General features: G+C 24.6%; 1 protein-coding gene across 7 annotated transcripts in view; it reads left to right on the top strand.

The window, feature by feature from the left end:
• Positions 1-18,307, top strand: part of LOC126910356 (ABC transporter G family member 23-like) — a 54,128-nt gene that overhangs the window by 12,362 nt on the left and 23,459 nt on the right. For 4 of the 7 annotated variants that reach the window (XM_050692858.1, XM_050692856.1, XM_050692853.1 and 1 more), the window contains exon 1: positions 17,583-17,804. The exons of 1 other annotated variant lie outside the window; for it this stretch is intronic. In XM_050692858.1, the coding sequence (XP_050548815.1) occupies positions 17,689-17,804 (116 nt within the window). In that variant the 5' untranslated portion in view covers positions 17,583-17,688. Of the gene's footprint in view, positions 1-995; positions 1,109-1,270; positions 1,342-4,785; positions 4,875-4,940; positions 5,124-7,739; positions 7,827-8,252; positions 9,862-17,582; positions 17,805-18,307 lie in introns of those variants that run through there. 2 more of the 7 variants (XM_050692857.1, XM_050692860.1) reach the window with 2 other exon arrangements.

The raw sequence follows: 18,307 nt of genomic DNA, 5'->3' as shown, positions 1-18,307 counted from the left end.
TTTTTTTTGTGTCTGTTACCACTTTTTCTCAGCTCTCACCGAACCGATTTCTTTCAATGATACGTCAAAAGATCACAAATCGTATCTAGTCGAAGACATTACCCTTAAAAATTGAAAAAAATTCCCTCGTTCCCCGTAAATGGGGGAAACCTCCAAAAAAATTACAAATTTAAAAATCGCTAATTTTCGACATTTTTTCAACTTTTTTTACTTAAAAGTACCATAACTTTTTCAAAAATGAACATATCAATATAACTCTTTTTTATATAGATGCATAATATTATTACCTTTCATTTGGTATATTTTTTTTATAAATTTAACCCTTAACCTTCCCACAAAGGGGGATTTAAAATGATAACTTTTTCAACTTAACTTTTGAAAATGTTCCGGAAGGTCTGACACTTTTATATATATCTTAAATTAAAGCTAATGTGATGTTCTTTATTATGCAAAAAAAAAAAATTTCGGACTTTATTTTGTCTTCACGGTGAAAATAGCTACCGAATGCTATTATTGTGTAAATATTCTCGATTTTATTTTTTACATTTTTAACTTTATAATGATATAACTTATTGAAAAGTGTATGGATCAACATAATTTTTTTATGAGAAATAATATTTTTTAATAATCCCTTTTTAATTTGACATACTTTATCTGAATCAGGATATTAATAACGAACTAGCAGATCATGTAGCTTTCGGAATAATCCACCAATTTTTTTAAAATTAAACACTATCTAAAGATTTGCATCGAAGCGCTTTTTTTGATAGTGATTTTAATCACTGTCAGATATCATTATACTTAACCGAACTATGGCCATGTCACCACTGTGCTGCGATCCCCCTATGCTGGGTTTTTTTAACCATTAATTGATAATAGAAAACACTTCTCTATGATGTTGCTTCAACGCATTGCTGTAAAATAAATGATTAATTTTATTTCAATCAACATTATTTCCCTATAAAGTCCATTTCATTTGTTGGCTATTGTTTTAGATTTTCTGATCAAACAACAAATGATATATGATATATATAATGGAATGCAATCCATATTGGATAATGCTGTAAGTCAATGTACTTATAATAAAAAAAGAATACAACATCCATTGGTATGTATAATATTATTATGCTAACTCTTAAAAATAATGTTTGAATTTTCATATTCATGTATTAGATGTTTTTAACGAAAACAATGAAAGGGAAAACTTTGTCAAATAGTAAATAATGTTATAATAAATTTAATTATATTAAATTCGTATTATATATTTCAGAAAATCAGTAGGTTACATGAAGATAAAGTCCAGACATTAAGAAATGAATTAATAGCTAAAATTATTGTCTCGTATGTTATTATTAATTAGTAAAATAAATATTACTAACCTATGAATCTTAATTTGCATACAAAAAGCGTTAGCTACGTAGGTCGGATGTATAGTAAACGGTTTTTCTGTGGGAAAATGTTGAAATTTTACTTCTCTCATAAAAAAATCTTTATACATACATAACGTGTATATGTATCAGTGTTTATTAAACATACTAACCCTCATTTTTTGTTAATTATGATTTTTTCAATAAAAATATATAGATTAAAATTTTATTTTTTTGGTGAGAATTGTTAATGGCAAGTATATTGTAAAAAAAATAATTCCAATGGATAGATTTTAAGTAAGATTAAAGGGTTACTTTATATTTTCAAGAAAGAATAAAAATTTTCCTATTAATTTCAGAATGGCCTAAGAAAACGATAGCACAATTGGGTCGCGGCACAGTGTGGACGTGGCATAGTTGAGACAAGTATCTATCAAGTATCTAAAATTGTTATTTTTAGCTATCATCCATGTAATTCGCTGTGGCTGCATCAAATATAATTAAGTTTTATACGTTTGGGGTACGAAGTTCGACGAACCCCGCTCATCGAACTAGGTTTTTTTTGCATTTTTTCTTAATTCTGTTTTGAAGTGAAAACAAAATTCAAAGTTCGTTTGATTTTTAACACATTTATATTGAATAACATCAATAAAATCAAGGACACCATCACTGTAGTTTCCCCTTGCGAGAAAAAATTTCTTATTCATATTAAAATATTTTACAATATGGTTTATTTTTGTGTCTGTCATTAATTTATCTCAGCTCTCACTTGGCAAATTTTAAAATGACCAATACGTTAAAAGAACACTATTTTTATTTTTTTTAACTTATAATCACCAAATACTGACAAAATCCTTTAATTTTAGAAATTAGAAATCAAAAAAACACAATAAAATGATATCAGTAAAATAAAATAATTTTTAATGATTATAAACCAATATATACTTTACATAACCAAATTTTTATGCTAATTTCAAGTCTAAAATTAGATATTTTCAATCACCCGTTTTTTGAGATTATTACAAATTAGAAACACATGAAAAAATTAATTTACAAAAAAAAATTTTATCAAATTATTATTAATATTTATTATGTTAAAAATAATCCGTATAAAATTTCAATTCAAAATGACATTTTTAACTTTCTTTTTTTTTGATCCTTTCAAGTTGATTTTTATGAAAGTTTATAATTTAAAAATGTTGAACTTTTAAACATAATTTTAGCTCAACTTGCAAGTTTTTAATATATATTTTTAAATAGAAAATTATATGTGGAATTGTCCTATTTTTTAGATTGATATGTAATTAGAAACATATTTAATTTTAATAAACAATAAGTTTATGAGGAAAACTCAAAATTTCATTAAAAATGTTTCATTGTATTTTTATTGTAATTAATCGTTTAAATAGAAGTTATACTATGCATTTCTGTGCAACTCTTGGTGTTTAAATAATTATTTATATTGATATACTGCACATAATACCTTCTGCTTGTTACGTATTTTTTAATTAAAATGTATTTATTGATTATTCATACGCAACCTAATAATCAAACATAAATATTTTTTCTAATTGCAAATTTGAAATAGGCGCAAAAATTGATTTAAAAAAGTATATTTTGGTCTCTGATGAAAATTCCTTATACACCAATAAATTTATTTATAAGTAACAAACAATTTATTTTGAAAAGTATTGCATCAAGCCCTTAAATTTTTATACACGTTTGCCATAAAAGTAACTACTTTATAACTTTTTTAAACTCTCGTAAAAATTACAATAGTAAATTATTAAATACCAATTTCATACTACGTTGAATTACTTTAATAAATGTTTAATCACATATTATACTTATAAATCTTAGAACTAATAATTAGGAACAATGAAGGAATAGGAGTTAATTTTGCTTTTGAATAATCTACCAGTTTCTTAAAATTTAACACTATTTACATATTTGAATTAAAGCGTTTCTTATGATAGTGATTTTGATCACCGTCAGATACCCTATACTTGTCCCAACTATGCCACGGCCTCTTTGTGCTGTCTTTTTTTTACTAACATTAAAAGACACTGTTTACTCTTACTTTAATATTCTTGTTCCAAGTGTTTGTTTTAAAGCTAAAATTGCGTAAACTTAAATACTACTCGATTATACAGCACATAAACATTTTGGTGAGCAAATGTCAATAAATATTAATTATTAATATATCAGTAAATGCTAATAATACTTATAAGTAAATTATGTTTTAAGTATAAATCATTAATGTTATTTTAAAATATTCCTTAAAATCAGTTTTCAGCCATCAACGGACTGTGGAAAAAAAATGTCCGACAAAATCACAATACGAGCTGGCCTTGTTAATTAAGAGCATTAACACCTTTTTTTTTATAACACATAGATAAGAATTTCTCCACTTTGTGATCCCCGCTTGTATATAACTATAACGCTTGTATAAAAGTTATGTTATTACAAGTATAGCTATTTTTATATTGACCGTTTTCAGTTTTAATATGCAACACAACAAGTAGTTTCCATTAAAATTTTAAGCGTTACTCCTAACATCTACTCTCAGAAAAAATTGTCTATAATAATCTTTATAGTATGGTTTATAAAATTAAATCAAATTTTATAGTTTTATAAAAAAATCATTATATGACGAAAAAATGATTAGTATTCTTAATAAATCACACTTTATATATTTTTAACAAATATTGATTTTCTCTATAACATTAATTCTACTCATCACCACATCTTTTAATTTAATTTTTAAAATATAGAGTAAAGTTATCCAAAAGCACCCTAATCTTCATATATAAATATGAGTTTTAGTAACACTGGTTCAAAAGTTATCATTGGTATTAGTAAATGTTTAGACAAAATTTAGTGTTAGTACAATTACCAGATAGGTTTTGATGATTTTTTGTTTAGGTATATGTTTTACTTTTCGAGTATATACTCGGCAAGTAATTTGTTAATGACTATAATTATTTTTCTATAATAAACTAAATATTTATTGCAGTTTATGAAAAAATCATTATTTAACGAAAAATTGGGAGTAGTATTTTTAATAAAACATGTATATGTGTATTAGTATATATAATTTTATGAATTTAAATTAATAACTGTTACAAAATGTTAAGGATATTAGCCACTTTCTTAAATTATTGATAATTATAGTTGCCTGTAGGAGGTGAGGCGCAGAATTTGTTATTCTTATCATTAGACATTTCTAGGGCGTTCTTCTCCTCCCGCCTAAGTATATAAATATTAATAATTTTCAAAATACTAGTCTTAAAGTTGTTATCAACCTATTAATTTCCTCATTTTTAGTATAAGTGGTTCTATATTTCTGGTTTAAATGTTTAAATATAAAATTTAGAATCAGTCTAAATACCAAATAGGTTACGATGATTGTTTTTAGGACTGTGATTTACTTCTCGAGCATATACTCTGCAAGTTCTTTGTTAATGGTTAAACTGGAAGGTATATTAATTCGATCAATTGTAGCAGGTACTTAAATTAATTGTATCAAAATTATTAAACATAAATTAAACTTAAATTGATATTTTATTTCAGGTGTTACAATAAAAGATGTATTGTTATCATTATTAATAAATAATACAATTGTAAGCTTCATTCAAATTACCATTATGATGTTAATATCTTACATTTGTTTTGATAACCCGTTTGCTATTTCAAGAAATCTTTATTTAATGATTATCTCTTTAATAGTTTCATCTTTGATAGGATTTTTTTTTGGTAATTCAACTACTCTTATTATTTATTTTTACCTAATACTCGTATTAAATTAAAGATAAATCACTCTTTGTTGTGCACTCTTCTAAATAGAACAAAATATATAATTTTGCTCATGCATGAAAGAAAAACAAAGCAATTACAGTTTTACTCGGTGTCTGAAAAAAACAATTGCATCTTTTTTGTTTACTGGTAAAGTATGGTCGAAAATTACCAGTCCGTTTTACGAGTACGCGCATAAAGTGAAATTTTTTTCAGAGTCGTTTAACTGATAGAATATTAGAAAGAAATAATGGCCTTATGTTAACTGAAATAACTTATGTAAGTTTTTAATTGGACATTATGAAGATATCGTGTAAAAATTGCATCTATTGTGTTTTTTTAACATTATTAAGCAAAATCAAAATTATTTTATATTGAATATTTAATGCATTTTAAATAACATAACTTAAATAGTCGAGAATACAATGCTAAATTATAATATAAAATATAATGTATTACTTACAATTATTATTTATTAATAAAATTATACAGAGTGTTCAGTAAGTAAGGAAATAGGTAAATTGCTACAAATAATGAAATCAATAGAAACCCGTTTCCTTACTAACTGAACATTCTATATATAGATAATATTTATTTTTATTTACATCTTATGATAAAATAATTTATTGAAAAATTGATATATTTCAAATTGAAACACATATTTTGAAAAATTAGCCAATACTGGAAAAATTACATAACTATGTCCGATTTTCTTCATAATGAAAGTGCTAGGTGTTGTATTTACCTAGTTATTTACCACTAGCGTACTTTTTTAAAACCTAAAATTTTTACCAGAATTACACAGAACACATTCAAAAAGTACCCTGAAATCTATTAATTTTTGACCGATTTATGAGCTTTTTTTTTTATATTCCATGCGCATAGTTTTTAACAAGTTATAATTTTGGTTTGCGAGTGTCAATTTTGTTGAAATTATATAAATATTATTAATTAATAATAAAAAAAAAAAATGGTGATTGATAATATTTATTATTTATTTAAATTAATTGTATAAATTATTTATTTATTATTGTATGTATTATGTGATACGTTTTAAGTTCATCTCTTATGCGTTGTAAGGGTATAAACTTAATATATTTCAAATTGAAACACATATTTTGAATTTAATATAATGTTTTTTTTTAAAAGTTAATGGCATTTAAATATTTTATATAACTTTATTCGTTTAATACATATAAAACTTTCAATTTTCAAATTTTTGAGATTATTTATAAGTATAATATACGATGGATTACAAATAAGGTATCTAATTGTTTTTTTATGACGTCGATATTTTCAGATACGTAGCATTAATTATCAATGGTAGTAAGGAACATTGTTGTAAGTTTATAAATACACCAAATGACAATACAAAAAGCATTTCTATAGATAAAATCATAATTAACAATAAACGCTCCGTATCTGTGATTACAACGTCATAAAAAAACAATTAACTACCAATTCTTGTATAGTACATGTAAAATATATATTGTATATTACCTCAAAAATTTGAAACTTTAAAATTTTATATTTAATGAACAAAAAAAGTTGCATTATAAATTCAAATGTCATATACTATTAAATTAATAACTCCAAAATTTTATTAAATTCAAAAGATGTATTCCTTTTTGAAAAAAACAAAGTTGAAACCCTTACAAGGCATATGGGATGAACTAAAAAAGTATTACATAGTTAATAATTCAAGAGTTATGTGTATCTAAAGATAACCAAAAATAAATATGTTTAAATTATTTTTATTTTGTAAGTAATTGAGTGGTTTATGATAAAAAATCACAGTTTTAAATATTTAATCAATTGCTTTTGCAATGTTAAGTATAATGACTATTTAAGCGGTGAGATTTTAATTTTCTACGGTTCAGGACTGTTTAAAAACTCCGATGAAAACTCCATTTGTACACGTTTATTGAACTTTAAACGTTCATTGAGCAATCAAATTTTGACTGATAACTAATAAAACAATAGAATCCGTCCATGACGGTCAAACGTGACGCAGACAACTATGCCGATCGTGATATTCGATAATCTTTTTTTTTTCGTATCCTCTGTACAGAGATTTATTACAATAAATTACAAACAATCGTGGAACGTAAACGTTTATCGAAAGAACACATTTGTACGCGTTAATTGAACTTAAACGCTCATCAAACAATAAAATTTTGACTGATAACTAATAGAACAATAGAATCCGTCCGCGACGGCCAAACGTTATAGGCGAACTTGATGCTGACAGTTATGCTGATTGTGATGTCCGATAATTTTTTTTTTTGTACACTGTAAAGAAGTTTCACTTTAAAAAAAAATAATTTTTTTTCAAAAGTAGTTACATTCTATATCATTATTTTCTTCTATTTTTTTTTATAAATTCAACATTGAGTATTGGACTACTCAATATACAGAGTGTTTAGTAAATGAGCAAACAGTTTAATTGTTACAAAAATAAGAACAATAAAAATCAGTTTCCTTATTTACTGAACACTATATATTAATTAATTTCTATACGAAATAAGAAATCGAGTAATAATTATTCATCATTATTTTTATTTTTTCAACTTATAGGTATACTTACTGCTGGAATATCCAAAAATAGTACCGAAGTAATGTTTTTGACGTTTGGCTTTTGCTTGGTTCAAACGTTTACTGGAGGTAATTATACAATATATTTTTTTTTTAAATTCTTGAAATTTTATGAATAACAAATATATTGATAATTCATTTTAATATATCATGTAATGTATAATAAAGTTGAGCGTTTTAATTACAATTTTAAAAATTAAATGCATTTATATATATATAATAAATAAATCCAAAAGTTGATAAATCACAAAAATGTTTTTTTTATAATTCTTCTCGTGAAAAATTTGCTAAAAGTTGAATTAACGTTTAAAAAATATTTACATTGTGTTTTAGGTACAACGATGTTATCTTTCTTTTAGGTAATTTTAATAACAATTATGATTTAAAAATATCATATATTGTCATTATTTATAATAAAAAAAAAATTGTATGATAATAAAAGTTGTTAAAAGTATATGTTTTAAATAAAAACTAATTTTAACTAAATGTTTATAGGTATAGTATGGCCATTAGAAGCACAGAACTCTGTATTAAAAGTTATGAGTGAAAATCTACCAATAACAGTCTGTGGAAAATTGATAAATAATGTTCTGGTAAAATCTTGGTCCATTATGCATCCATTAATATTAATAGATTTGATTAAATCTATTTTTATTTTGTTATTGCACATAATAGCCGTAGTATATTTAAAATTTATTATAAGAGATCCATGGAATATTCAAAAATAAAATTTTTAAAATAAATTATTAAATTATATTAGAGTATATTTTAAACTCTTAAATTAATTTGAGTTAATTAAGAAGTTAGTGCAAATTTTAATATTTTAATATAATTTACGAGTTAAATAGTCATAGAATTAATGAACGTGTCATTTGTTTACTTTCTCATTCTAGCAGATAAGAAAATATTGTTTAAAAAACAATAAAGAGAGCACCTTATTATGTTCGATATTATTTTATAAATCACTTTTATCATATTATTTTATTTATTTACTGATGAACTTAATGATAATATAACATGTTAATTGTGTGACACGAAGAATAAGATTAAACAAAAATAAAGATGCTGGTATGATAAATTTGTAAATAAAAAACGGTAGCACAGTGGGGTCGAGGCACAGTATAGACGTGGCATAGATGAGATAAGTATAGATGATATCTGACAGTGATTAAAATCACTATCATAAGAAACGCTTCGATGCAAATCTGTAGATAGTGTTTCCTTTAGAGAAATTGGTGAAATATTTTAAAAGCAACATGAACTCTTATTTCTTTAATTATATCCTGATTAGTAGTTCTTTGATTTTAAAATATAATATATGAATAAATACTAATTATAGTTTTTAAATTTAGTATGAAATTGTGAGGCCAGCTATGATGTATGGTTCATAGTGTTGGGCGGTTGATAAGAAAGTAGAGCAGAGAATAAGTGTAGCAGAGATGAGAATGCTTAGTTGGATGAGTGGAGTGACTAGAGAAGATAGGATAAGGAACGAGCATATAAGAGGAAGTATAGGTGTTGCGTCAATCGTGGATAAGATGACAGAAAATAGACTTAGATTGTTTAGTCATGGTATGAGGAAAGAAGAATCGAAAGCTGTAAGAACAGTTATAGAAATGAATGTTGAAGGAAGAAGAGATAGAGGAAGACCAAAAAAGAGATGGAGGGATGCTATTGAATGCGATTTGAGGACAGCTGATGTGAGCGTAGAAGATGTGGGAGATCGTGTCAAGTGGAAGCTTAGGATAAGGGTGGCCGACCCCAAGTAGTTGGGATTAAGGCAAAGAAAAAGAAAAATATTACCAGATATTCCGGTGGCAATTGACATAATATGATTGTTATTTCGGAATGTACAATTTAGCGTTTAGTTGGGTTTAAATAATATAGCGTCAAATCAATTACCTACTCTATCGGTTGTATCTCAATATACACTACACTTTAATGATACAATAAATAAATAAACTCACACATACACACATATGCATTTATAACATTGTGTCTAATGTAAGTATAACATGATAAAAAGTAACCGTAAAATGAAAAAAATGGAATATAAATTTTATTACTCATATTAAATGTAATGTAACTCGAAAAATATTTGTTTAAATGAAAAAATATAAGATTATATTTTTATTTATAATTGTCTTTTAAACAACTTTTGTGCGAAACTTTTTTTTGTAAGTTAAATATTTTTTTTTGAGAAAATTAAGAAAGCTCATATTTTTGAACTTTTGCGAGGATTTAAAAAAAAAGCTCAATTCCAATCTTGAGGACTATTAGTATGTCATTATACATATTTTAATTCAACTTTTAAAAAAACAAAATTTTTTCCGCAATTTTTCCTTTGTTGACAGGCCTAGATGTCAATTTTAAACTTGTAATTGAGCTAAAAGTTATGGTAATATATTCAATTTATTTTACTATAAACTTTCATAAATCTTTATCAAAAATTTTTCATCAACTTTAAAGAACCAAAAAAATAGGTTAAAATTGAAAATTTGGACTGATTATTTTTAACATATTAAAAATCAAATCAGTAATAATTTGAAAACAAATTTTTTTTTCTTTTAATTATTATTTTATATATATAATTAGTAATAATATAAAAAATTAGAAGTGATAGAAATAGTCTACTTGCAGATTTGAAAACAACGCGAAAATTTGATTTAGAAAAGTATATTTTTGCTTCTGATGAAAGTTCCTTGTAGTCCAGTGCATTTTTTTATAGTAACAAACAGTTTTTATTGAAAATTATTGTATCAAGCCCTTTAAATTTTTATACACGTAAAAGTAAAGCAAAATATAACTTCTTTATTATTTTTATAATTTCTCCGTTTAAATTACAATATTAAATATCAATTTCATACTAAATTTAATAATTATAATTAGTATATATTCATATATTATATTTTAAAATCAAAGAACTACTAATCATGATATAATTAAAGAAATAAGAGTTGATGTTGCTTTTGGAATAATCCACCAATTGCCTAATTAAAACAAAAAAAAAAAAAGTTTGTTGGGAATTTTTTCTGCTATTCTGCAAAATTACTCCTTCGTTGACTAGAATGAATCATTAAATAGAAAATTTTATGAGAATTAAAACAATGTTATTTTTAAGATTAATATGCAGTCAGAAAGTTTTATAATTATTATTTATTGTAAATTTATCAGAAAAACTCATTATTTTTTGCATTTTTATCGTAATAGAACACTTAAATAGAAATCATAGTAATCATTTCTAAGTAATTTTTGATATTTAAAAAGATTCTACTATTGAAATATCCAGAACTGAATTAATTTTAATGATTTACTTTAACTAAAAAAAAAAAAGTTAATATTTTGAATCCCTCTTGTGGGCAGGTAAAGGGTTAGATTTATAAAAAAAACCAAATGATAGATAAAGACATGCATCTAAATAAAAAAAAATATACTGATTTGGTCATTTTTGATAAAGTTATAACAATTAACAAAGTTATAAGTTTTATACACTGGACTACAAGGAACTTCCATCAGAAACAAAAATATACTATTCTAAATCAACTTTTCGCGATGTTTTAAAATGTGCAATTAGACTTTTTCTATAACTTCTAAGTTTTAATATTATTAAAAAATAGTTTTTACATATAAAAAAAAATAATTAAGAACAAAAAAAATTGTTTTAAATTAATACTGATTTGATATAATATTTAATATTAATTTGATTATTAATAAGTTAAAAATAAGGAAAATGACATATTTAACCTATTTTGTTAATCGTTTAAAGTTGATTGTTGTAAATGTTTATAATAAAAAAAAAAAATTTATTTTACCATAACTTTTAGCTCAATTGGTAAGTTTGACATTGACATAATTAAATAGAAAATTTTATGACAATTAAAAAAATTGTATCGTTAAGATCAATATGCAGTCAGAAAGTTTTATAATTACTATTTATTGTAAATTTATCAGAAAAGCTCAATATTTTTTTGCATTTTTATGGTAATAGATAACTTAAATAGAAGTAATAGTAATAATTTCCTAGGAACTTTTGTTGTTTGTTGAAAAGATTCTATAATTGAAATATTGAGAACTTAATTAATTTTAATGATTTACTTTAACTAAATGTACCAATCAAAACAAAGTTGTTAAAAAGATTTACTCAATTGAGTGTATTATAAAATTTGATTATATTTGTAAAAATCAATTGTTAATTCAGGAGAAAAAACAATCATTTTTTTTAGAAATGATTTATATAGCAACATGTTACAAAAAAAAATTGTAATATTATAGTCTAGTAGTAGCACACACAAATAGAGTAAAAAAATTATTAAATTACAAAGTAAAATGATTTAATTTTGTAGTTGAAACCTATCATATCAAACTTCATTCGTTAATAAATATTTTGAAAACATTAGAAATTAATGATTTTAATTGTCTTTATGGAGACGATGTAATAACTAACTGTTTAATTGATAAATTAGAATTTTTTTTTCAATTTTTGAGAGTAATATCTTCAACTAGATACGAATTGTAGTAATTTGACGTATTGTTGAAAAAAGTAGGTCAAGTTAGAGCAGAGAAAATAAATGATAGTCACAAAAAAATATCTTCTCGGCTTTGCATCGAAGCGAAAACTTAAAATATAGTAAAATAATTTTAATACGAATAAGAAATTTCTTCTTGCAAGGGGCGACTAAAGTGATGGGATCCTTGATCTTTATTGAAGTTATTGAATCTAAATGTGATAAAAATCAAACGAGTTAAAATTTATACTAACTTAAAAAGAATTAAGAAAAAATGCAAAAAATTCATTGCCATATGCGGGTTGGAACCTCGTACCCCAAGCGTGTAAAACATAAATTTTACCAACTCGGCAACCGTACGTTGCTTCCGGCGGTTGAAAAATTGGCTATTTAAGCTAGTTCAAATTTCAAAGTTATTTTTCTCGACTTAAAAGAAACAAACATATTTAAATAAGTTTAACTATCTATACTATATCAATTTTAATTTATATAATATTTATGAAAATCTGTACTCCCCTTGTCAGGTATTTTAAAATAAAATAAAATACAAAACCCAGAATTTTAACACAAAAATAGCATATTTTTGCATACGGTAGTCATTTTTACCATGAAGACAAATCCAGAGGTCAAATTTTTTTTTTTCACATTAAAGTATATTACATAAGCTTTAATTTAAGATATATTTAAAAGTGTCAGTATTTCCGGAATACTTTCAAAAATTAAATTGAAAATATCGTAGTAACAATACGCATGTTTAAAGTTTTGACCCCCCTTGTTAAAGGGGTATGATCCGATTTACAAAAAAAGCGTGCCAGATGAAAGGGGTATATCAATATTTATTATAAAAAAATAATAATATAGATCCATACATTTTTCCAAAAGTTATATAAAATATAAATTAAATAATATAACATATAAAATCGAGATTTTTTTCACGGAAATCGTACGTTTTTCTTTAACTTTGATGTCCGTTTTCACCACGAAGACAAGTCCAGAGGTCAAATTTTTTTTTTTCAAATTAAAGTATATTACATAAGCTTTAATTTAAGATATATATAAAAGTGTCAGTCTTTCCGGAACATTTTCAAAAGTTAAGTTGAAAAAGTTCTACTTTCTATACGCATTTTAAAAGGTTTGCACCCCCCCTGTATAAAGGGAAATGGTCCGATTTTAAAAAAAAGTATGTCGAATGAAAGAAGTATATATAAAGTATTTATCATTAAAGAATAAAGTTGATTCATGCATTTTTTAAAAAGTTATAGCAACATAATGTTAAAAAATGTAAAATATAATATCAAGAATTTTTTCACAAAAATAGCATATTTTTGCATACGGTAGTCATTTTCACCATGAAGACAAGCCCATTAAAGAAATTTTTTTTTTTCAAATTAAAGTATATTACATTAGCTTTAATTTAAGGTATATATAAAATTGTCAGTCTTTCCGGAACATTTTCAAAAGTTAAGTTGAAAAAGTTAATTTTTTGTAAAAAAGTTACCATTTTGAAACCCCATCCTTTGGGCTGTTAAAGGGTCAAATGTTCACAAAAATATATAAAATGATAGGTAATTATCTAAGGTATCTATAAAAAAAAAAATTATATTGATTCGGTCATTTTTAAAAAAGTTATGGCAATTTTAAGTAAAAAAAATTGAAAAAATATCGAAAATTAGCGATTTTTAAATTTGTAATTTTTTGGGGGATTTCCCCCGTTTACGGGGAACGAGGGAATTTTTTTCAATTTTTGAGGGTAATGTCTTCGACTAGATACGATTTGTGATCTTTTGACATATTGTTCATCAAAATCGGTCCAGCGAGAGCTGAGATTGAGCGTTCACAGACACAAAAAAAAAAATAAAAAAATAAAAAAAAAATAAAAAAACACATCATAGTAAAATTAATACCTTCTCAGCTTCGCATCGAAGCTAAAACAAATCATACAAGATGAAGTTAATACCTTATGAAAAGTTTATTTTTAAATACACGCATAAGTTTGAAAAATGTGTGACGTCAAATCATGGAGTGTGGGTTCTAAAAATGTGTCAACCTGTGACAATGACGGGGGTGGGGTTTAAAAGTTTTTAAATTTGTGTGACGTAATTTGTGGATGGCCCCGTATTAATAAAATGAATGTAGTTTAATTAAATTTGTAATTATCATTAATTTATTTAATTATATCAAAACATATTTGCTTAGTAAAATTTTTTTTTTTTGTATATTAAATACATATTAAATCTGACTATAAATAAGTTTTACAGTGTAAAATTTATTTTTGGGTCATGTTAATTTTTTATTATAACCCGTTATAACCATTGAAAGTATAAGTCGTTTACGGATTACTATAGATTATAATTTATTAACCACAATTATTATCAATTACAATTAGAAGATTGTTATTAATCGAGTAATCCATTATGATTGAATTATTTTAAAAAAGTATTGATCATTTTGTAATATAAAAACGCAGTACTATTCCCAATTAGCATACTTATTTATCATCGTTAACATATAAATGAAAAATCATTTGTTATCAATATTTTAAATAATTGTTGAAAATGTAATAATAAATTAAGACAACACGACGGCTGTTGGCGACTGATGACTTGACAATTAAATAAAAATGCTCGTTCATTTAAGTACTGTTTATACCATTTTGGCCTGACCATCGTAGACAGTCGACTCTAGTAAGCACATCAAGATGTATTGTTAAAACGTCAGTCTCAGTACTGAGTTGTCGCTGTCCAACTTTTAACATTACGTCAAGAGTTAGTTTGTTCATTATTGAAGTTGTTACCTACCTGGTTTCTTCTCCTGATTAATCCAAGTACTTGTTTTTTGCACTTCGTTTGCACCTCATACTTTGGTCTCCATTATTATATACAAGGTATTTGTGTCCTGCACTTGGCATTACTCTCCTAAATTTTCTATGACAATAGCTTTTCGACACCCTCTATAGAATCCGGAGTGTCAGGCGAGTATACTGTGACAATTATGGTGTACTGTCAGTAATACACTATAATTTTTATTTTTTCTTTAGTCTTACGACAAAATAAAAGTTCTTTTATAAAAAATCTGTTGAATATTGAAAATAAATTTTTGATACCGAAAATCACAAAATATTGTCTGCTATTGTTAAAAAACATTTTGTTTTTGTTATGCTTTTTTTTGGTTCCATTTATAACTCTATGCATGCAAATTAAAACAAATTTAAGTAAAACTTTTTAAATCGTTAAATTTTTGAAATTTTAGTTTTAAAAAACTTAAGTTTTTTAGTCATTTTAATACAGAGTGGTCAGCGATTGTTTACAGAATTTGTTAATTATTAATCCAGTGTTACTATTTTGTGTTACTGTTATATCTTGTTCAACACTGTTGAACATAAAAGTTATCAATTGTAATATACAAGTTATCAATCTTCATTGATTAAAAGATTGGATTTCACTCCGGTCAACTCTTATTATTCGTCCAGGAGTGAATTTCATAAAGTCACAAAGAATTAAATAGAATCGGTAAACGATTAGGGGGCTTGTGTTTGAACCTTAGCTCTGCCTTGTGGTTTTGGCATAAAACTAAAAATTGTCATAAGAGAAGTTTTTATTCTGAGACTGGACTAATACTTAAAATTTTAAGGATTTCCTATTTGAGGAAGATACCTCACACGAAAATACATTATTTCCAAAAGTAATTGACATAGCTATGACTAGATATATTTCTACAAAAAATCCAAATAAATAAAACAATAATGCAAATAATGTCAACTACCAAAACTCACAAAATCATTCAACCTGAAGTTTAATAGGATGTCCAAAAACTCCTGGGAGAAGAAAAATAAAGTTCCACAGTATATATAGAAGACAAAACCATAAATCAGAAAACAGTAGGTTTAAAAATTTATCTTGCAAAATTTGTAAACTAGTTGGCTATTTAACTCTTAACGTGTAATACTAAAAATAATCATAAAAATACTAAAAAAAAACACATTCCGCACACTTTATTTCAAATGAAAGTCCAAAACACTATGGGACATTGGGAGTAAAAGACGTCAATGTACTAAGTTAATATTTTATCATTATTGTAATGATAAAGTTATGAAATATGTCAGTATGTATTTAACGTTGATTATGGTACAATTGTTCCCGAAATACGTACACCAATTTTTTTGTGGATTTTTGAGATGATAATTTTTAATATTATTTAGTTTTTAAATTAAAATTATATTATATTGTTTTTAGTTTTAAATAAATTTGTTTAATATAATTTTAATTTTAGGTGAATTATGGCGTATTTTTCAAAATACTGAACAGTTTATTTTCTTATATATTATTTTTAAATTAATTGTGTTAGTTAGTATCATAATAATAAAAACGAAACTTTTTATTCCTTATTACTTGTATGAAATAAAATATATCTATAATATCTTTAGCAAATTATAAAAATGATTTAAAAATCTTAATAGTCGTTTACTTACAATTATTTTAATTCAATTTTCAGTGAAAATTACTGAAGAAAATAATCTATACAATATTATTTAAAATCATATAGAAATATAAATGACCTTTTAGCTTTTGAAATAATATGACTCATTGGAGGTTTTTATTTAAAAATAAATCTCACATTAAAAACTATTGACTGAAAAAAGTAAGTCAGAACCCTTACACTTAATAGTCTTACTAAGTAGATAACTAACATTTTATTTTAAGAAGTAGAAAAAAAAATTTTTCTCCATCAGTAAAATATTACCAATTTTATCCTAAAATCCATGATTTAATTTTGAAATTTAGTGAGAGGGTGAGTATACATACATATGGATTTCTCCTAACTATGTGCCAGAGCTTTATAACTTAAAAATAAAAACACATTTTTTTCTTTTAATATTGTAAATTATTCATAGTTTATATTTTACCACCTTTATTTCCAATGTCTTCAAGGGTAGAGATATTGGAAGTAATGCGTTAAGAATTGACCGAATGTTCTAAACAATTTTTTTGGTCGTAATGGAAGCCTCTTAAATAAAAAACGAAAAAAAAATAATTTTAGGAGTGGATGGGTTAATTCTTGAAAATAGAATTTTGGTCACATAAGTAAAAGTTTAAAGTACATAAAATTTATAATTAAATGGTGTTAATTTTATCTTTCAAATCTTTTAGGTGTCCGTTTTATCTCGACTTTCTCTACACCCATAAACTGTACGTCCTACTTATTTAATTTTCGTTGGAATGTAAATTTCCAATATCCCACTATCGTTTTAAATTTTGTAACGTTTTCTGCTTAGTTACTAAAACTCTTGACAACCTTGAAATAGCACAAGTTATTCAAATGAGAAAGAATATTATAACAACACAAAACATTCGTCATATTGCTATAATAAACAGAAACAGTAATTAACTCGTGTTACTACAATTAACATGAAGTTATAGAAATAAAAAATGGAATACCGAAATTATGATAACTATGCTTTACAAGTTTCAAAAGCCTTTAAAAGTTTTAGAAATAAAAAAAATGTCATAAATAATCTCAACATGACTGTACCAAATGGAACTATGTAAGTATTCATGTTTTAAGTATTTATTAAATTAAGATTATTATTATTTTAATGGCAAATATAAATAAGTCAGATATTTGTTTTACATGGATTGTTAAATAAATGCCTAAACACTTATTTAATATTAGAAATATGTTTACAAAGAATGATTTATCATTGACAAATATAATTTACAATACACAACAAATATTTTATATTATCTAAAAAAATGTTTGCATTATAAATATTACAACACAGTATAAAACAATTTAGAAATCTTTAGTTGACCTCGGTGATCTGAAATAAATTTTGTTAAATTAAAATAAATTTCAATCAATAATTAAAAAAAAACCCAGCACAGGGGGGTCGCGGCACAGTGGTGACGTGGCATAGTTGGATCAAGTATAATGATATCTGACAGTGATTAAAATCACTATCAAAAATAAACGCTTCGATGCAAATCTTTAGATAGTGTTTAATTTTAAAAAAATTGGCGTTTTATTCCAAAAGCTACTTGATCTGCT

The sequence above is a fragment of the Daktulosphaira vitifoliae genome, unplaced genomic scaffold (genome assembly GCF_025091365.1).
Source record: "Daktulosphaira vitifoliae isolate Bord-2020 unplaced genomic scaffold, ASM2509136v1 Scaffold_1, whole genome shotgun sequence".
Lineage (NCBI taxonomy): Eukaryota > Metazoa > Arthropoda > Insecta > Hemiptera > Phylloxeridae > Daktulosphaira > Daktulosphaira vitifoliae.
This window is presented reverse-complemented; position numbering and strand designations above follow the sequence as displayed.